Source organism: Rhinoderma darwinii, chromosome 1 (assembly GCF_050947455.1).
Source record: "Rhinoderma darwinii isolate aRhiDar2 chromosome 1, aRhiDar2.hap1, whole genome shotgun sequence".
NCBI classification, from domain to species: Eukaryota; Metazoa; Chordata; class Amphibia; order Anura; family Rhinodermatidae; genus Rhinoderma; species Rhinoderma darwinii.
The window spans coordinates 553,002,957-553,025,503 of record NC_134687.1 but is presented as its reverse complement, the minus strand read 5'-3'; the positions used below and the strand labels follow the sequence as shown (position 1 = coordinate 553,025,503).

The following is a 22,547-nucleotide window of genomic DNA, read 5'->3' as shown; positions in this document are numbered from 1 at the left end:
CTTCAGCTGGGGTTATATCTAATTCGTCCGCACATATCTTAGATGCGGTTTTGGTAAAATATCCAGTGAACAGTAAGGGTACCATTACGCGGCTCTACATGGGTTGCGTAAGCCAGCTCGTTGATCGATGCCCTTTTGCTCCGAGCATTGATTAGATATGTACAGGGATGAGCGCGTATTACTACGATCGTTCATCCACATACATGTGCTGCCAACAACGATTATTTTTAATTCTGCATAAAAGAGCAGATCAGCCGATGAACTAGTGTTTGCTCGTTCATCGGCGAATCGTTGCCCTGATTTCAGGCCAATGATCGGGATCGAGCGTTCATATTCACGCTCGTTTTAACCAATCATTGGCCCGTGTAATAGGGCCTTAAAGGAACAGTGTCATCACAAATAATTTTTTTATATGTTAAAGATGTTAGTGCTTTAATAAAAACGTTTATATTCATTTGTGTGTTTGTGTTTTACTTTTTCTTATTTTTACACTTTCTCTTCCCTATGGGGGCTGCCATTTTTTGTTCCATTTCTGTGTGTGTCGATTAACGACACACACACAGACATGGAATACGGCAGCCACAGTCCCATAGGGACTGCGAACGGCTCCCGTCCCATTGACTGCCGTGTACGGCGTCTGTGTGGGAACTGCGCATGCGCCGCTCCCACACAGTCCTATTCGGAATTGGTGCCGTCCGGCGCCATTTTCCTGTGGACCGGAAGTCGCGGCCGGACAGTAATATTACTACTTCCGGTCGCGGCTTCCGGACTTGTGCACATGGAACAGCGGCAGCAAACGGAGCGGACGGGCCGGAGGGAGCCGCGGCGGCAGGAGCAGGTAAGAGATTTCAATGTATGTTAGTGTTTGTGTGTGTTTACTACTGTATGTAAACCTACTACACTGTGGGTTACCTCAAAAAATGGCGACACACAGTGTAGGAGGTTAAACCTTTCAAACCCCTCGTTTATCCCGGCACTAGCCAGGATAAAGGAGGGGGGGATGCTGAGAGCTCACTAGAGCGAGGGCTTTTAACCCAATGTTGCAATGCTGCAATTTTGGGAACAGCTCCATCTAGTGACCAAAAATGGGTAGTATTATAAATTAGAAATAATTTATAATATTTCCTGGCTCGTGCAAAAAAATAAAAATAAATTTGAACAATGTTTAATCACCCACACACTAAATGTTTAATTTTTAAAAAAAACATGTTTTTCTGGCAACACATTCCCTTTAAGGTTGAGTGGGAAGGAGACATTGGCCATATTAGTGATGATCACGGGAGGGATATGTTAGAAATTGTACCTCAAATTTCTTTAAAGAGGCTCTGTCACCACATTATAAGTGCCCTATCTCCTACATACTGTGATCGGCGCTGTAATGTTGATAACACTTATTTTGAAAAACAAATCATTTTTGAGGAAGTTATGAGCAATTTTAGATTTATGCTTAATACTTTCTTAATGCCCAACTGGGCTTTTTTTAAACTTTTGACCAAGTGAAGAGGAGTGTATGACGCGGACCAATCAGCGTCATACACTTCCCTCTATTCATGTCCATTTGTACTCCGCACAGCGTGATCTAGTGAGATCACGCTGTGCTGTCAAATACTCCCACATAGTGAATAGATATCACCTCCAGCCAGGACGCGATGTCTATTCACAATCCCGACACTTCGGTAAAGTTTGTGTGGGACTTAATCGCTGCACAGCGTGATCTCGTGAGATCACGCTGTGCAGCGATTAAGTCCTATACAAACTTTACCGAAGTGTCAGGATTGTGAATAGACATCGCGTCCTGGCTGGAGGGGATGTCTATTCACTGACAAGACACTTCAGTAAAGTTAATGTGGGTGTATGTGACAGCACAGCATGATCTCGCTAGATCACTGTGCGGAGTATGAATGGAGAAAAGTGTATGACGCTGATTGGCCAGCATCATACACTCTTTACAACGCCCACTTGGTCAAAAGTGAAAACACGCCTAGTTGGGCATTAAGAAAGTAATTAGCATAAATCTAAAATTGCTTATAGCTTCCTCAAAAATGATAGTTTTTCAAAATAAAAAAGTGTTATCTACATTACAGCGCCAATCACATTATGTAGGCGATAGGGCATAGAAGAAAGACAAAGAATGGATCCAGCTCTGAGTCCTTTTAGGTCTGTTAAAAATAGGAAGCTTCTTCCAAGTTTTATTGTCAAAAAGAGATAAAAACAATTGTGGTAATGGTAGATATTCCCGGAGTACAATAGAGGGATTATAGCAGTGTGAGCGGTGCCTAAGCGTTTCTGACGCCTACTGCGTCCTTAGTCATGGCTTCTAGAAGCCATGACTAAGGACGCAGTAGGAGTCAGAAACGCGTAGGCACCGCTCACACTGCTTCCTATTTTTAACAGACCTAAAAGGACTCGGCGCTGGATCCATTCTTTGTCTTTCTTCTATGTTTATACGTGTGCCGACACAAGGACCCGTGCGCGATACCAAACATCTGTGATAAGGTGAGCTGGAGGAACCCTCCTATTTGTTTCTAGGCGATAGGGCACTTATAATGTGGTGAGAGCCTCTTTAAATAAGGCTCACCGACTTTCTCATCTATATCTCTTAGTGCTTGTTCAAAAGAGCGAGTGTAAACGTGGATGCGAAAAACTGCCGTTTTTCCATGTCTGAGTCACACCTGTGCGGGACCAGTTTATACAGATCCCTCAGACTTTAATTTATTGAGGGATCGGTGAAAACCGCCACAAATAGGACATGTCCTATTTTTTCACGGGCCTTTCACACAGTACATCAAAATAATGGTCATGTGAACAGCCCCATAGAAATACACACAGCTGTGCGACAGCTGTTAAAAAAAAACATAAAAAAAAAACACCCGTCACAAGGACTATATATGCACCTCTGTCTGAATAAGCCCTTACAGAATATAGACAATGCCTCAATTCTTGTTCAACATTGGTCTGCAAGATAATCCTATGGACACGATCAATAGGTTATACTCTGCAGCTGTGTCTCTAACACCATTTGTTTGTATAAGTTGTTGGGATATGTGGAACATATTCCAGTTACTGAGCCGTGTTAAGTAGCGGTGGCACGAATGTTGTGCGTGGCCCGTAAACTAAAGGGATTTTCCATTCAGGGACATTTATGGCATATCCACAGGAGATGGCATAAATGTCAGATAGATGCGAGACCCACCTATCTCTAGAACGGGGCCCCCTAAACCCCATTCTACCTTTCTCAGTTCCTAGGCCACTTCCTGATTACATGGTCAGAAGTTACAAAAACAGCGTGGCTCGCTACACTGTTCAAATAACTCACATAGAAGTGAATGGCAGTCACGGAAGAGTCGTAGCACGAAAGCTACGCTGTTCCCGTAACTGCCATTCACCGCTATGGGTGTGAGCTATGCAGTTTTCGTAATTTCTGACCATGTAATCAGGAAGCGGCCCGGGAGGCAGCGGGAACCGAGAAAAGTAGAACAGGGTTTAGGGGGCCCGGTTCTAGAGATCGGTGCGTGTCTCGCATCTGACATTTATGGCATATCCTATGGATAAAATGTCCCTGATGGGCAAACCCCTTTAATACCGCAAAATTGGATAGATGAAGAGGCACCAACCTTGGCAGTTTATTAATAAGATCAATTGGTTACGAAGGTTGGCAAAAGGTGTATATTTTAGAAGAGAGAATATTGCACAATTCGAGAAGTTATGGGCTCTTTGACTAGACTCCCCCATGGCATCTAGAAAAAATAATAAGATATAGGTTGGGTCTACTGTAGGGATGCATAGAAAAGGATATACCAGACTGTTCGGGTTCAATATGTATAAATATTAAAGACCAATGTTTCCTTTGTATGTGCCTCGTGATTTTTGTATTACTGATATGGGTTTTCAGTTTCCCTTATCTCACTCTGTTTCTGGCTGACAGTCAAACTCGAAGATAGCAAATATAAAGTGAAAGAAAAGAGCACGGACATCTACTAGAATAGTGTTAATATGGACCTTTTTTTGAGCAGTGCTCGTAACTGTTCCTAATTGGGACTTGGTTTCGGGAGTGTTAGGGCTTATTCAGACGAACGGGATATACATCCGTGCAACGCGCGTGATTTTCACGCGCGTCGCACTGACCTATATTAGTCTATGGGGCCGTGTAGACAGGTGCGTGATTTTTACGCTGCGTGAGTCCGCAGCGAAAAAGTCACGACGTGTCCGTTCTTTGGGCGTATTTCGTGCATCACGCACCCATTGAAGTCAATGGGTGCATGAAAATCACGCATGCCACACGGAATCACTTCCGTGTGAAGGCGCGTGATTCGCGCAACAGATGTGAAAAGGATGAATGAAAACAGAAACGCACCACGTGCTTTTCTGTTTACGAACATCCAAACGGAGTGTCAATGATGGCGGCTGCGCGAAAATCACGCAGCCGCACATCATACAGGGCTGACACACGCAGCTGTCAAGTGCCTTTTGCGTGCTCAAAACACAGCGTTTTTTGTGCGCGCAAACGCACACGCTCGTGTGAATCCGGCCTTAGAATTCGATTGGTAGTATAAAGGCAGCAAAAAAACGCAGAATTAACTCCTTCTTGACATTTGTCATATGGATGTGTCATGGTTAGCTAGTGCTTGCCGCATTTTGCCATATCCATACGCTTGGCACCGGCTCAGAAGCGGATGCCAGTGCCATCATCGCCGGATGTCAGCGGGGACAGAAATTAGCTTAGATCCCCGCCATTAACCCCTTAAATGCAGGGCTCAAACCCGATCTCTGCATTTAAGGTGTTTGCAGCTCATCGGAACCCCAGCAATGAAGTTGCCGGGGTTCCGGTGGCTGCAATGGCAACCGCAGGCCTAATACTGGCCTCCCGGGTCTGCCTAGCATGGAAGACGTTCAGGACCCGCCGGGCGGCAGAGAATGAACGGCTTCCGTAGCCGCCGGCAAGATGGCGCCGATTCAGGAGCTGAGACGGCGTCATCAGCGGTGGATGTCAGCTGTAGGTTACAGCTGACATCCACCTGTAATGGCAGGAACTGGAGCTAGCTCCGATCCCTGGCATTAACCCCTTCGATGCAGCGATCAAAAGCGATCGATGCACCTTAGCGGTTGCGAGACACAATGGCCTCCTGCTCCGCCACTACGGAAGCAGACTAGGCCCCGCCAGGAGGCGAAACCTAATCGGCTTGCGGTCAGTGAATAACTGACAGATCTAATACATTGCGTAGTGTAGGTAGTGCAATGTATTAAAAAAAAAAAACAGTTGGGACATGAAACTTTTATTATGTTTTCACACAATTTTTTTTTACACCTTTTTTTTCCCAAGTAATTAAAAATAAAACACAATCGCCCTGTTCGCTTATCAAGTCCTTTATTATTGAAAAACATAATATACCATACGTATTTGGTATCGCCGCGACAGTTACGGCCTGAGCTATAAAAAGATTATATTATTTATTCGCAGTGAACAGCGTAAAAAAAACGTAAAAAAACTATACCAGAATTTGTTTTTTGGTCACTTTGCCCTACAAATATTGTTATAAAAAGTGATCAAAAAGTTGCATGTAATCCAAAAATGGTGCCTATAAAAACTATAGCTCGTCTCGCAAAAAACAAGCCCTCATACAGCTTTGATGAAAAAGTATGAAAAAATTTAATTAGTTAAGGCTCCAATAAGTCAGGAAATAAAAAATATGCAGTTGTGCCGGCCTGAGGGGAACATTTCTTGTGTTTCAATTGATTTATCAAGGCCCTAAAATTAGGGAACCAGGAAGAGTAGAGCCCGAAGCGAGGGCGCCCATATTATACCAGGACAACACTTCGCACCTTTGCAGCTTGGGGAATTTTGCTGGGGAGTGTGGACCAAAAGACGGATAAGGAAGGACATTTATCAGTGCGACACCGGCCTGTTCAGAAAGGATTGTGTCACAGCGTAACACACATCTATGGATTATTTTATAGTTTTTTTTACCCCATTATTATACCACCTGATTATGTCCCTGATGTACTCTGCCCGGCTTACATGTGCCCCCACATTATAAACGAAAACTACTACCAAGCAAAATCCGCCCTCCAAAAGACAAATGGCGCTCCCTCCCCTCCAACGTGCCCAAACAGCAGTTTCCTTCCACATATATGGCATCACCATAACAAGGAGAAACCTTTTAACAATTTTTGGGCGAGTATCTCCAGTGGCACAAGCTGGGCACAACATATTTGCCACTGAAATGGCATATCTAGGGAAAAATAATTTTTTTAATTTGCACGATCCGCAGCGCATTCATTTATGAAAAAGTCCTGTGGGGTGAAAATGCTCACTACACCCCTTCATAAATGCCTTGAGGGGTGTAGCTTCCAAAATAGGGTCACTTCTCAGGGTTTGTTTTTTTTATTATTATTTCACATCAGAGCCTCTGCAATTGTGAACCAATACTTTGTAAATCGCCATATTAGACCTCAATTTTACATGGTACCATTTCCCTCCTGAGCCTTGTCAAATGTCCAGGCAAAAGATTAGGGTCACATGTAGGGTGTTTCTAAAACCGGGAAACACAGCATAATAATTAGAGAGTAGTCTAGTTATGTTGGCACAAGCTGGGAACCACATACTGGCATATCTATGGAAAAAAATTCAATTTTCACTCTGCAACATCGAATGCACACGAATTTCTACAAAACACCTGTGGGGTTAACGTGCTCACTACACCCCTAGGTGAATGCATTGAGGGTTGTAGTTTCCAAAATGGGCTCACTTCCTGGGGGTTTCAACGGTTTTGGTCCCACAGGTGCCCAGAAACCAATCCAGCAAAATCTGTAATCCAAAAGCCAAATGGCGCTCCTTCCCTTCTGAGCTCTGCAGTGTGCCCAAACAGCAGTGTATGACCACATATAGGTTATTGCCGTACTCTGGAGAAATTGCTTTACAAATGTTGGGTTCTTTTTTTCCTTTATTTGTTGAGAAAATGAAAAATTTAGCTAAAGCTGCGTCTTATTGAAGAAAAAGGATTGTTTTTATTTTCACAGCCCAATTCTAATAAAATCTATGAAACACCTGTGGGGTCAAAATGCTCACTACACCCCTAGATGAATTCCTCAAGGGGTGTAGTTTCCTAAATGGAGTCACTTATTGGGCGTTTTCATTGTTTTGTCCCCTCAGGGGCTTTGTAAATGTGACATGGCCTCCGCAAACCATTCCTGCTAAATGTGATCTCCAAAAGCCAAATACCGCTCTTTCCCTTCTAAGCCCTGCCGTGTTTCCAGATAGCCGTTTATGACTAAATGTGGGGTATTGTTTTACTTGGGAGAAATTGCTTTACAAATTTTGCGGTGCTTTTTCTCCTTCAGTCCTTGTGGAAATGAGAAAAAAAATAGTTAAACCTACATTTTCTTTGAAAAAAAAAATTTAGATTTTCATTTTCAGGGCCTACATCCAATAATTTCTGCAAAAAAACCTGCGGGGTCAAAACGCTCACTATTCCCTTAGATAATATCCTCAATGGGTGTAGTTTCCAAAATGGGGTCACTTGTGGGGGGGGGGGGGGGGGGGTTTCCACTGTTTTGTCCCCTCAGGGGCTTTGCAAATGTGACCTGGCCTAAGTTTGAGCTCCAAAAAGCCAAACGGCGCTCTGTCCCGTCTAAGCCCTGCAGTGTGTCCAAACATCTGTTTATGACTACACGTGGGGTATTGTTTTAGTCGGGAGAAATTGCTTTATAAATTTTGCCGTGCTTTTTCTCCTTTAGCCCTTGTGGAAATTCTAAGAAAATGTAGGTCTAGCAAATCTTTTCTAAAGAATGTAGATTTTCATTTTCACGGCCTACTTCCAATAATTTCTGTAAAAAAACCTGTGGGGTCAAAATGCTCACTATACCCCTAGATAATTTCCTTGAGGTGTGTAGATTCCCAAATGGGGTCACTTTTGGGGGATTTCCACTGTTTTGGCACGGCAAGAGCCCTTCAAACCGGACATGGTGCCTAAAATATATTCTAATAAAAATAAGGCCCCAAAATCCACTAGGTGCTCCTTTGCTTCTGAGGCCGATGCTTCAGTCTACAAGCATGCTAGGTCCACATGTGGGATATTTCCTAAAACTGCAGAATCTGGGCAATACATATTGAGTTGCATTTCTCTGGTAAAACGGTTACAAAAAAAATTGATTAAAAATTAATTTCTGCAAAAAAATATGAAATTTGTAAATTTCACCTCTACTTTGCTTTAATTCCTGTGAAACGTCCAAAGGATTAAGAAATTTTGAGGTGACTTTTTTGGGGTTTCTGATATATAAGGCCCTCAAAGCCACTTCACAGCTGAACTGGCCCCTGTAAAAATAGCTTTTTGAAATTTTCTTGAAAATGTGAGAAATTGCTGCTTAAGTTCAAAGCCTTGTAACGTCCTAGAAAAATAAAAGGCTGTTCAAAAAACGATGCCAAATCTAATGTAGACATATGGGGGATGTTAATTAGCAACAATTTTGTGTGTTATAACTGATTTCTTACAAGCAGATACATTTAAATTTAGAAAAATGCAAATTTTGGAAATCTTTCGCTAAATTTTGGTGTTTTTCACAATTAAATACGGAACGTACCAAGCTAATTTTTCTAGTGAAAAAGTCCAATGTGTCATGAAAAAACAATCTCAGAATCGCTTGGATAGGTAAAAGCATTACAAAGTTATTACCACAAAGTGAAACATGTCAGATTTGAAAAATGAGGCTGTCAGGGAGGTCAAAAGTGGCCAAAGAGGGAAGGGGTTAAAGGGATTTTGCCTTATTCGACATTTATGGCATAGCCACAGATTGTCCGGTAGATGCGGGTACCGCCCATCTCTAGAACGGACTTCGTTGCTCCAGAGTTCTGGAAAAGACATAGCTCGCCATTTATGGAACTCCCATTCACTTCTACGGTAGTTAAGGAAATAACATAGCTCAGCTGTTTACATACTGCCGAACACCTCGTTGTCAGTCAGTGGCCGGAGAGCAGTGAGCGCAAGTGAAGGTAGAATTTAAGGGGTGGGGTGGGGGCCCTGTTCTAGAGTTAGTTGCGGTCCCAGAGGTGGGACCCACATGTAATGGAAATTTATGGCGTATCCAGTAGATATAAATGTTCAAGATGAAAAAATCCTTTTAACTAGAATTTATATGCAGCATATGTAAAGCGACTGTAGAGTGTGACTTTCACTTTAGATAAGCTGTCGGGTCTCAACCACCTTTTTTCCCCTTTGAGCCAGCGGCTGCTAGCCACTATCATAATCTTTGTGGTAGTCATGGAGATTTAGGTCACGGACTTTCAGACAACGCTTCCCTTGAGGGATAATATGGACGGGGGAGGGAGTGGTAGTCTGATGGTGCCGACGACTTTAAAGGGGTTTTCCACTTTCTGAAAACGGATGACCTATCCACCAGATAGGTAATCAGTATATGATCGGTGCGCGTCCAACATCCGGACCCCACACCGATCCGCAACTCCGGCTGCCTCTGTGCACCGGATGTTTGGAACGGGATGCAGTAGTTGGAGCCGTAAGAAGATGGCTCTAAGCACTGGATAACGGCCGATCGGCAGAACTGCGGCTCGGCCGCTATTCTTTGACCGAAGCTAAATGCTTCCGGGAAAAACGTCGGCGCCCAGAGTGCCAGATCGGGGTCTGGGTGTCGGACACCTACCGATCATATACTGATTACCTATCCGGTGGATAGGTCATCAGTTTTCATAACGTGGAAAACCCCTTTAACAGAAGTCAGCACAGTATGTAAATGGAACAGGCTGGCACTGCTGGTGATGTCGTTCACGATCCCCTCCCTAGCCCCATCCTAAAAAGAAACGTAATGGCCTCTTGCAGCCTGGTCATTAAAACATAGAAGTTATATTTTCTTTGTGATTATTCAGTATGAAATAGAGATAAATAGGAGAAAAAACAAAAACTAACCTCAACAATATTGTGCATGTGGGGAAGCAGGCGGTCCATTCGAACTTCAAGAAGCATGACGAGAGCCCTACAGACATTTTTACGAACTTCTGGTTCTTCATCGGTGGCCAAAGCGAATAAATTCTGTGAATTAAATCTTAACTTTTAATTCAAACATAAGAACAAATAAAAACACCTACATAAAAAGAAAGTTCCAGCAGATTTACCTTCTGAAACTACAGGGTTTTTTTGTTGAAAATTACTTGCACTGCCCTGTCCTAACCCAGGGAAAAGACCGAAAAGATTGGAGCAGCTTGTCTGTATTAAGAAAATGCCATTTATTGCTATTTTTTTTTCTAGTGCATCTGTGTTAGTCTGTAAATAGTTGGAAATGCTTGCAATGAAAATGGATAAAAAGGCAAAGAGAGTCGAACGTACAGTGTATAACGTCTAGTTTAACCCCTTAATGACCAGCCTATTTTAGACCTTAATGACCAGGCCATTTTTTACGTTTTTCCATCATCGCATTCCAAGAGCTATAACCTTTTTATTTTTGCGTCGACACAGCTGTATAAGGTCTTGTTTTTTTGCGGGACAAGTTGTACTTTTTAATAGCACCAGTTTGGGGGACATATTTATTGATTAACTTTTATTAACTTTTTTGGGGGGGGGGGGGGGGGGAGTAGAAAAAACCTGAAATTTCGCTACTCTTTTCTGAGTCCTAAATCTACGCCGTTTACCGTGTGGTATAAATAACACAATAACTTTATTCAGCGGGTTGTTAAGATTGCAACGATACCAAATTTGTATAGATTTTGTATGTTTTACTACTTATACAGTAAAACGCTTTTTTTTCAAAATTATTTGTTTTTGCGTCTCCATATTTGAAGAGCCGTAACGTTTTTATTTTTTCGCCGATGCGGTTGTATGAGGGCTTTTTTTTTGCGGGAAGACTTGTAGTTTTTATTGGTACAATTTTGGAGTAGATGCGACTTTTTGATCACTTTTTATCACATTTTTTTAAAGTCAGTATTCACAGAAAACAGCAATTTTTCCATAGTTTTTTTATTACATTTTTTACGGCGTTCACCGTGCGGGTTAAATAATGTAATAGCTTTATAGTCGGGGTCGTTACGGACGCGGCGATACCAAATATGTGTAACTAACTTTATTTTGTTTTTTTTAATAGTAATGCATTTTGTAAGGGGAAAAGCTGGGTGTTTCATTTTTTTTAATTAACTTTATTAAACTTTTTTTTTACTTTTTTACTAGTCCTACTAGGGGACTTAAATATGCGATTCTCCGATCGCTATTATAATACACTGCAATACTTCTGTATTGCAGTGTATTACTGCCTGTCCGTTTAAAACGGACAGGCATCTGCTAGGTCATGCCTCCGGCATGATCTAGCAGGCATTCGCTCCAGGCAGACCTGGGGGCCTTTATTAGGCCCCCGGCTGCCATTAGAGACACAGACACTCGGCGATCTTATCGCCGGGTGTCGGTGGGATGAGAGGGAGCTCCCTCCCTCTCTACAAAACCACTCAGATGCGGTGCACGCTATTCAGCACCGCATCTGAGGGGTTAAACGGGTGAGATCGATACTAATATCGATCTCACACGGCAGAGCAGGGACGCCTCTGGCAGCTGAGAGCAGGGAGATTTGACGGCTCCCTGCTTGTTTACTTTATCCTGATGCAGTGCCGTAAAAAAGCGTATGCATCAGAATAAAGCCCGTTAGTGGCCGCCGTTAAAAGGCGTATTGACGGTCACTAACGGGTTAAATCTCATGTCTATGTTTTACTTCTAAGTTCATACCTCAATAAAGGAGTCAATATGCAGCATAAGAGCTTGCGTTCTTCCAATGATAAACTGATTAACACAGGCAACAGCATGCGACCTAAGTGGAAGGAAACAATAGTCATTCTTTAAAAATACTCCAGAGAAGTAATAAAACAGGAGATGCACATTTAATTACATTTTATTTTAAACCCTAAATAAACGTGTGGCATAGCGTCCTGCTGCTGTTGGCAGGTGATTAGCATACAAGCACAGATTCCTCAATTGCAAGATAAAAAGAATAGGATTAAAGGGTTATTCCTTACTCAGACATTTATGGAATATCCATAGGATATGCTATAAACGTCTGATGACTCGCAATTCTCTCTAGAACGTGGTCCCCTGACCCTGTCCTACCTGCTGTCGCTGGGCTATGGCCACGGAGTTATGAGGGACTCTCTGGCCTTGTTCTCCAGAAAGCCGAGTGGGCTTTGCTATGAGAATTTCAGAACTCCCATATAAAAGTGAATGGAAGTTACAGAAACAGCGTAGCACAGCGAGCTATGCTGTTTTCAGAACTCCAAGCCATGGAAACAGTGTAGCTCGCTGTGATACGACATTTATGTAACGCCCATTCAGTTACATTTGACTACAGTCTAAATTAGTAAACAATTTGTTGAAGAGGTTAACATGATTTGAAATAAATAAAAATATGGTACCTTATTTTTGGACTACTATGTTTAAAAAACTGCAAGAACTTGGGGATCATAACATTGAGAGGTCGTTCCAAAATATCACTGTCTAAAATCTCAGCAGAGTCTTCACAGATTTTCTGAAGGGCTCCGAAAGCTCCCTATGAAAAATAAGCCAAACATTTTTTTTTTTTTTTTATAGAGTACAATAATTTGTTAGCAGTAGTTAGCACTGAACATGATTTAGAGGCTCTGTCACCAGATTATAAATGCCCTCCTACATAATCTGATCGGCGCTGTAATGTAGAGGACAGTGCTTTTTATTTTGAAAAACAATCGATTTGGATCAAGTTATGCACAATTTTAGATTTATGCGAATTAGTTTCTTAATAGGCAACTGGGCTTGTTTTTACTTTTTTTACCTACTGGGCATTGTAAAGAGAAGTGTATGATGCTGACCAATTAGCGTCAAACTTCTCTCCGTTGATTTTTAGCAGTACTCATACATACTCCCACATTAACTTTACAGAAGTGTCTTGAGAGTGAATAGACATCGCTTTCAGCCAGTATGCTATGTCTATTCACACTCCCGACACTTCTGTAACGTTAGTGTGGGTCTTAATCACAGCATAGTGTGATCTAGTGAGATCACGCTACTGATTCATAGAAACTTTACCGAAGTGTCGGGATTGTGAATAGACATCGCGTCTTGGCTGGTGGTGATGTCTATTCACTCTCAAGACACTTCGGTAAAGTTAATGTGGGAGTATGTGTTGCGAGTTCTGCTAAAAATCAACGGAGAAGTGTATGACGCTGATTGGTCAGCGTCATACACTTCTCTTTACAACACCCAGTTGGTAAAAAAGTAAAAAACACACCCAGTTGTAGGGATGCACGGTGCATCGAAACTTCGATACTGTTTCGATACTCTGCATCCCTAAACGGTTCGATACCGCTATTTCCTGTATTTCGATACTGAGCTGCGCAGCCGCACAGCTCAGTATAGTAATACATGAATGCATGGGAGCGCGGCTGCGGCTGTGTAATTCAGCCACAGCCCCGCTCCTGAGTCATGATAAGTTCGCGGGGTCAGGATGATGCGATGTGGCCAGCGCTGAACTAATGAGCGGCGGCACTGAAGACAGAACATGGCCACCGTTATTCCCCTGAATGCTGCAATCACAGCTGACTGCAGCATTCAGGAGAAAATGAGCAGGGGGGGGATGCCCCTGGATGCGTCACAGGGAATTCCTGTGACGCGATCGAGGGCCATACCATATATGGGCAGACAGCCCAGGGTCTATTGACAGACCCCAGGGCTGTCTTACCATATTTCATGTTAGGACATACCCAAGTATGTCCTAACAACTGCCTGTGTGCCATCTGTCCACAGGGTAATGTACTGGCACATATCTGATATATGTCTGTGTGCTATCTGTCCACAGGGTAATGTACTGGCACATATCTGATATATGTCTGTGTGCTATATGTCCACAGGGTAATGTACTGGCACATATCTGATATATGTCTGTGTGCTATCTGTCCACAGGGTAATGTACTGGCACATATCTGATATATGTCTGTGTGCTATATGTCCACAGGGTAATGTACTGGCACATATCTGATATATGTCTGTGTGCTATCTGTCCACAGGGTAATGTACTGGCACATATCTGATATATGTCAGTACATTAAAGTTTAAAAGTAAAGTAAAAACAAAGTATTGTTAAAATTAAAAAAAAATACATTCACCTTTTTTACAATAAACATTAAAATAAGTCTCAATACATAAAATATACACATTCAGTAATGGTGCGCACAAATTTTTTGCATCATTTATGATGTGTACGCTGTAAAAAAATGAAATAAACACGGCTTTCATTCACTTATTAATGTGAGGCGCGAGGTGCGATGAATTTAACCTCCATGTTCCTCACATTAATAGTAATTAACCCCATCATGTACCTCACACATTAACCCATTATGACTGAGAAACATGATGGGATTAATTATTATTAATGTGAGGCGCGTCAGAAAACGGAAGAATTTTTTTTTTATTACTGTTGGCAAAAGTATCGAAATTGGTATAGAAATCGCAATACTAAACGAAGTATCGGTATCAAAGTCCAAATTCTGGTATGGTGACATCCCTACCCAGTTGTCTATTAAGAAACGAATTAGCATAAGTCTAAAATTGTGCATAACTTGATCGAAATTGATACTTTTTCAAAATAAAAAGCACTGTTATCTACATTACAGCGCCGATCAGATTATGTAGGAGATAGGGAACTTATAATCTGGTGACAGAGCCTCTTTAAAGAGAACCTTTCACCTCCCCATAGATGTGCAGCATTTAATGGGCAGGGCTGCACAAACCCTGGGGCACTTTACATTTATTTTTTTCTACACTCCTCCGTTATTTAGATATCAGTGCCATTATATTTGGCGCCCGATATTTAAATAACCCCTGAACGGTCAATGTGCCGTGTAATGGCAAGGGGGCGTGTAACATGGCTGAGATTGTCCAATCAGCCACGGACAGTGTCACAGCAAGAGAAGGAGAGAGGAGAGCATGTACGCTCTTGCTCTTCAGCTCCCGGCAGACAAGTACAAGACTGATATCTCGCGAGAAATCAGTCTTGTACTTGTCTGTCGAACTGGCAAGGGGCGTGTCACTGCTACGGACAGTGCAAGAGCTGGTGAGACTGGAGCGCGCACGCGTGTGTGTGTGTGTGTGTGTGTGTGTGTGTGTGTGTGTGTGTGTGTGTGTGTGTGTGTGTGTGTCACACACACACACACACACACACACACACACACACACAGGATACCAGAACTTGGATACAAATACTTAGTGTAGCATTGCGATTTGATACCAAAACGATACTTTGCCAACAGTAATATAAAATTTTAAAAAATTCTTACATTTTTATTTTCATGTGAGGCACATGGTGTGATTAATTTTTAATGTGCCTCACATGAATAGTAATTAACCTGATCATGCTGGTCAGCCATAATGGACATTGGGTTAATGTGTGAGGTACATGATGGGGTTAATTACTATTAATGTGAGTCACATTCAAAATTCATCACACCTCGTGCCTTACATTAATAAGTGAAGGAAAGTAGTGTTTTTTTTTTTTACAGCGTACACATCGACGCAAAAAATTGTTCTGCAGGTTATTACAGCCGTGCAAATACCGAATAGGTGTATATTCTATGTATTAAGACTTATTTTAACCCCATCAGGACACAGCCGATTTTTTCAAATCTGACATGTGTTACTTTATGTGGTAATAACATTGGAATGCTTTTACCTATCCAAGCGATTCTGAGATTGTTTTCTCGTGACATGATGTACTTTATGTTAGTTAAAAAATTGTCCATAATTTTGGTATTTATTTCTGAAAACCACCACAATTTAGAAAAAATGTGCACAAATTAGCATTTTTCTAAATTTAAACGTATCTGCTTGTAAAACAGATGGTAATACCACACAAAATAGTTACTAGTTAACATTTCCTACGTTTACATAGTTTTTTGAACGTCCTTTTATTTTTTTTTAGGCCGTTACAAGGCTTAGAACTTTAGCAGCAATTTCTCATATTTTAAAGAAAATTTCAAAAGGCCATTTTTTCAGGGACCAGTTCAGTTCTGAAGTGGCTTTGAGGGCCTTATATATTAGAAAATCCCCAGAAGTCAGCCCATTTTGAAAACAGCTCCCCTCAAGGTATTCGAATCAGCATTCATAAAGTGTTTTAACCATTTAGGCGTTTCACAGGAATTAAAGCAAAGTAGAGGTGAAATTTACAAATTTTATTTTTTTTCCCGAAATTCATTTCTAATACATTTTTTTTGTAACACAGAAGGTTTTACCAGAGAAATGCAGCTCAATAGTTATTGCCCAGATTCTGCAGTTTTTAGAAATATCCCACATGTGGCCCTAGTCTGGTAATGGACTGAAACACAGGCCTCAGACGCAAAGGAGCAGCCAGTGGATTTTGGGCCTCATTTTTTAGAATATATTTTAGGCACCTGTCAGGTTTGAAGAGGTCTTGTGGTGCCAAAACAGTGGAAACTACATCCCTCAAGGAATTTATATAGGGGCATAATTAGCATTTTGACCACACAGGTTTTTCGCTAAATATATTGGAATTCGTCTGTAAAAATTAAAATCTACTTATTTTCTGAAAAAACAGAAATTTTTAATATTTACGAGGAATAATGAAGAAAATGCACCCCAACATATGTAAAGCAATGTCTCCTGATTACAGCAATATCCCATATGTGGTAATAAACTGCTGATTGGACCCACAGCAGGGCTCAGAAGTGAAGGAGTGCCATTTGGATGTTGGAGGACGGATTATGCTGGATTGGTTTTCGGTGTCATGTCGCGTTTGCAACGCCCTGGAGAGACCAAAACAGGGGAAACCCTCCAAAAGTGACCCCATTTTGGAAACTACACCTCTCAAGGAATTTATCTAAGGGTATAGTTAGCATTTTGACCTCATAGGTTTTTTGCAGAAATTAGTGGAATTAGGCAGTGAAAATGAAAAATCAACTTTCTGAAAAAGCATAGAAATTGTACATTTTTACAAGGAATAAAAGGGAAAAAAAGAACCACAACATTTGTAAGGCATTTTCTCCTGATTACGGCAATACCCTATATGTGGTAAAAAAAACTGGTGATTGGACCTATGGCAGCGTTCAGAAGGGAAGGAGCGCCATTTGGAGCACAGATTTTGCTGGATTGTTTTTCAGTGCCATGCTGCGTTTGCAACGCACTGGACGGACCAAAACAGTGGAACACCCCCCTCCAAGTTACCCCATTTTGGAAACACCCCTCAAGGAATTGTTTCTAGGGGTATAGTGAGCATTTAGACTCCATGGGTCTTTTGCAGAATTTATTAGAATTAGGCTGAGAAAAATTATCACAATTTTTTTCCCACTAGAATGTGGAATTTTCTAATTTTCACAAGGGATAAAAGGAGAAAAAAAAACAAACAATTTTTGTAACGCTATTTCTCCCGGGTACGGAAATACTCCACATGTGGTCATACGTTTTTTTCATTAGATATGAATTAACCCTTTCAGGACTGATCCGTTTTTTGCTTTCTTATTTTTGTTTTTCACTCCCCGCCTTCCAAGAGCCATAACTTTTTTATTTTTTCGTCAGTAGAGTGATGTGAGGGCTTATTTCTTGTGGGAGGAATTGTAGTTTCTATTGACACCATTTAAAGTACCATAAAAGTACTGGGAAACGGAAAAAAAAAATAGGAAACTATAGGAAAAAAAAAAATCAGATTAGATTTTTTGAGTTTTCGTTTTTACAGCTTTCGTCGTGCGGTAAAACGAACTATAGCGATTTTGGCGGTTTAAATGATCTACATTTTTTACGGTGTTCACCGTGCGAGTTAAATAATGGTATATTGTAATAGTTCGACCTTTTACGGATGTAGCGATACCAATTTTGTTTATTTTTTTACATTACTTAAGAAAAATGGGAACGTTTTTTGTTTTTTTTTTTACTTTAAACTTGTTTCTTTCTCACTACTAATAACTAATTCTTCTACACATTTTATTAGTACCCTTAGGGGACTTGAACCAGCGATCATTGGATCGCTGGTACAATATCCTGCAATACTAAAGTATTGCAGTATATTGTTATTTTTACAGGTTTCTATAACCGCACGATCGCTGTTCCTGTTCATTAGTCCTGGGTGTCAGCTGTAATACAGCTGTGAGCCCGCTCCATACATCAACCCCCGCACCATGACGTGCTATTAAGTCATAGTGCACAAAGGGGTTAATGCACGGCGGATGGTGTGAATATTGCAATTTTCCACTGATATGCCATTATAGTGCATAATATGTTGTGCCCATTTTGTGCGACACAAGACAAATACCTCATAAAACGTTAAGCGGGTTCTGCCGGGTATGGCAATGCCATATATGTGGGAACAAATTGCTGTTTGGGCACGCTGCAGGGCACAGAAGGGAGGGAGCGCCATTTTGCTTTTGGAACACAGATTTTGCTTGGCAGTTTTGTTTTGGGTTTCGCTGGTATTTCAGTTTATAATGTGGGGGCACATGTAATCTGCGCGGAGTACATCAGGGCATAATAAGAGGGTATAATAATGCGGTAAATAAATAATAATCCGCAGATGTGTGGCTGGTGTCTCACTGATAAATGGAGCCCAATCTTATCCGATTTTGGAACACTGCACATTTTGCATCGCCATAATCTGAGAGCCAGAACTTTTTTATTTTTTCACCACCGGAGCTGTGTGAGGGCTTATTTATTGCGGGACAATCTGTACTTTTCATTGGTACCATTTTGGGATACATGCAATTTTTTTGATCACTTATTACATTTTTTTGCAAGCCGGGTGACCAAAAACAAGCAATTCTGACATGTTTTTTAGTTTATTTTTTGCGGCGTTCACCACGCACTATAAATGACAATTTTACTTTATTCTGCGGGTCGGTACGATTATGGCGAAACCATATGTATATAGGTTTTTTTACGTTTTGCAGCGTTTGCGCAATAAAATCACTTTTATAAAAATAATTTATTTTCTGTATCACCATATTCTGAGAGCCAAAACTTTTTTATTTTTCAGTCAAAAAAATCTGTGTAAGAGCTTGTTTTTTGCGGAACGGGTTGTAGTTTTTATCGGTAATATTTTCGGGTACATGTGACTTTTTGATCACTTTTTATTCTCTATATTTGGATGGGTGGTGACACAAAAAAAATAGCGATTCTGGTGTAGTTTTTTATGGATTTTTTTGGGGTGTTCATCGTGCGGGGGAAAAAACAACAACCGTTTTATAGTTTGGGTACTTACGAACGCGGTGATACCAAATATGTGTATTTTTTTAACGCGTTCATTTTTTCCTATAATGAGACTTATTATAGGAAAAAAAGCAATGTTTGTTTATATAACTTATTTTTACACTTTTTTTTAAAACATTACTTTTTTTTTTTTACTTTTTTCACTTGTCCCACTAGGGCACACTTAAACTTACATCTTTGATTGCTGCTAGAGTACATTACACTACCTACGTAGTGTAATGTATTCTGTCATTGTGACGTGACAATCACACTGACAGGAAGCCTTGGAGCACCGGCCGGAGGCTGCTCCTCCGAGGCTTCCGTACATGGCAACCCGGAGGTCATGGTCTGGCCTCCGATTGCCACGACAAGCATCGGCAGCCCCCACAATCACTTTGTGCGGGCTGCCGTACTTCAAACCCCTTAAATGTGGCGAACGCAATCTGTCCCCGCATTTATGGGATTAATTGCCGAAATCAGCGGCGATGGTCCACTGACCGGTAAGACTGGAGTGTCAGCTGTCAGGGACAGCTGACCTCCCGGTTCCCGGACACTGTCCATTAGGACAGTGTGCGCCGGGAACTACTCCGCAATAGTACGTCTGGATGCGGGAAGCAAGCACTCTGCAGGACGTACAGTTGCGGAGCAGCGCGTAAAGAGGTTAAAGTTTATTGTAAAAAATGTGTATTCTTTTTATTGACCACCACTTTAAAGTTTAATAAAGTAAAAACATAATGTACTGATATCTATACGCCAGTACATTAGCCTGTATAAGGATAGTACACAGGCAGTTAAGGCATACTTAGATATGTCCTAACAGAAAATATGGTAAGACAGCCCTGGGGTCCTTCAATGGACCCTAGGATGTCTGCCCATATATGGTATGTCCTACAATCGCGTCACAGGGATTCCCTGTGACGCTATTCAAGGGGCATCCCCCCTTCTCATTTTCCCCTTGAATGCTGCGGTCAGCTTTGATCGCAGCATTCAGGGGAATAGTGGTGGAGATGAGAGGTTTCACTGATCTCCGCCGTTAGAGCGGGGCTGCGGCTGTGTAATACAACCATTGCCCCGCTCCTGACATTAAGTGCGCACGCTGTCAGCATGAGGTGATGCGGCCGTCACTGCACTAATGAGCGGCGGCGCAGGCACCGAAGACAGAACATGGGGGTGTTTCGAAGTGCGCTCGCCACGTTCAGTCTTCAGTGCCGCCACTCAGTGCAGCGCTGGTCGCATCACCTCATGCTGACCGCGCGCACTTATCAGGACTAAGGAGTGTCAATGGCTTTATCACACAACCGCAGCCCCGCTCTCATACATTCATGTTACAATACTGAGCTGTGCGGCCGCACAGCTTAGTATAGAAATACATGAAACAACGGTATCGAACAGTTTTAGGGCGCACGGTATAGAAGTTTCGATGCATCGTGCATCTCAATATTATATATATATATATATATATATATATATATATATATATATATATATGAGATGCATAGAAACTTCTATACCGTGCGCCCTAAAACGGTTCGATAGATATATACATACACACCTAAACAACCTGAAAATTACCGGATTATATATCATGTATAGATTCTCTGAACTGCATTACTACTTTTTACACAGAAAATAGAAAAAAAAAAAAAACAGATACTGATCCAGCACAGGTATGGAAGATGTGTCGCTGCATGAGTGGGCAGATTTAACATTCAAGTGTTAAAGATAAGTGACAACCCCTGTGACAGCTGTAATGGTGGCTGTAATAGCTTTCAAACTAGCTTTCAGAGAAAGGTTTAACCAAGAAATAAAAATAATTAAATTTGACAACCTTGTATTTGGTGGTTAACTCCGCTCTATAAAGGGGGGATTATGAGAATGTGCTCTGATCTGCAATCTGAGTTCGCTTTGCTGAAAGATTCCTTTTTTGAATATTTGCAGATGAGACATGCGTTAGGAAAGGAGACTACTGTGGGTGTGATACTCTCACGTGTACTGTGAATCCAATGGTCACTCATTGGGGATAGGGTGGAATCCAATGGCTAATTTCAATGGCGTACAATTATTTGTTGGATAGAGAGAATTCTAAAATTCCTCTAGGGGTCAAAATCAAATGGGAAAGGGATGTTGGTCCTATGGAGGATGGGCAATGGCAGGATATAGTGGCATACACCCCTAGATTGTCGCTTAGTGAGGCCCATAGACTATCACAATTATATCTTTTGCACAGGGTGTACAAAACACCTCAGTTCCTTTTTGATATTGGCTTGAGAGATATTCCTTTGTGTAATAGATGTAAAACTCACAATGCTGATCTCATTCATATGATGTGGTCGGGTCCAACTCCTGACACTTTTTGGAGAGAGGTTGTAAGTGTAATTAATGGGGTGTACTCTGCTGATATTATATTGACACCATATATATGTATCCTAGGATATGTGGATGTTTTAAGGGGGTCGGAGAAGTTGAAAACTGTAGTGGCTCGTTTACTTTATATAGCAAAGAAGTTGATCGATCAGAGATGGTTGCAGGAGTTACCTCCCACTTGATCAGAGTATATTGCTAAAGTGAACAGGCTTGTATCTATGGAAAAGCCTATATACCTTAAAAGGGGTGCTTTAAAAAAAATATGAGGAGATGTGGGCTTCTTGGCTGGATGACTCGAGTTTGGCATGGGTGGGGAATGCTGATCTGTTTCATGCGAGTGTTTCTCTCATTGCAGGTACTGTAAGTGCTTGTAGGGGACGGAATACTCTTGTATCGCGGAAAATGTGAAACTTGTTTGTTTTAATAAACAGTTACCTGATTAAAAGAAAATAAATATAATTTGATAACCTTACAAGAAGACAGTTCAATTACTTAAAATGTAAAGCGGCCTTACATATTAGACAAAAGTAGTCAACTGGCGTCAATTTAATGTGTATGGGTGAGACACGATTTATCACCTAGGTATTGAAGTAGAGCATGCCCAAGCCTCGATTCCCCAGGGACAAGCGATAACAGAGGTATCTGGCATGAGCCCATCTCCTTCTCCGTGAGGGAGTAAATGGAGATATAGCTGTTGGCCCAACACCTCTTATGTGTACGACCATCTTAAAACAGGGTTTTCCAGTTTCTTAAAATCGATGGCCTATCCTCAGACTAGGCCATTAATATTAGTTAGGGGGGTTGACTACTCGGACCACCTTCAATTAGCGGTTTGGGGGGTTCCCTACATTGTTTTAGTGGCGACTACAGCTTCCTACTATTCAAGTGAATGAGACGGAGGAATAATACCAGAAACAGCTACTACTTAATTTACCAAGTCTGACCCCACCCACCAATCCAATATCGATTAGGATAGGCCACCAATTT

At 41.5% G+C, this 22,547-nt stretch overlaps 1 protein-coding gene across 2 annotated transcripts in view; it reads right to left on the bottom strand.

Annotated features, from left to right (window-relative positions):
• The window catches only part of TNPO1 (transportin 1), a 128,214-nt gene that overhangs the window by 52,833 nt on the left and 52,834 nt on the right, over positions 1-22,547 (bottom strand). For both annotated transcript variants that reach the window (XM_075838074.1, XM_075838064.1), the window contains exons 5-7: positions 12,392-12,525; positions 11,712-11,793; positions 9,915-10,037 (exon numbers count right to left, since the gene is read on the bottom strand). In XM_075838074.1, the coding sequence (XP_075694189.1) occupies positions 9,915-10,037; positions 11,712-11,793; positions 12,392-12,525 (339 nt within the window). The remainder of the gene's footprint in view (positions 1-9,914; positions 10,038-11,711; positions 11,794-12,391; positions 12,526-22,547) is intronic.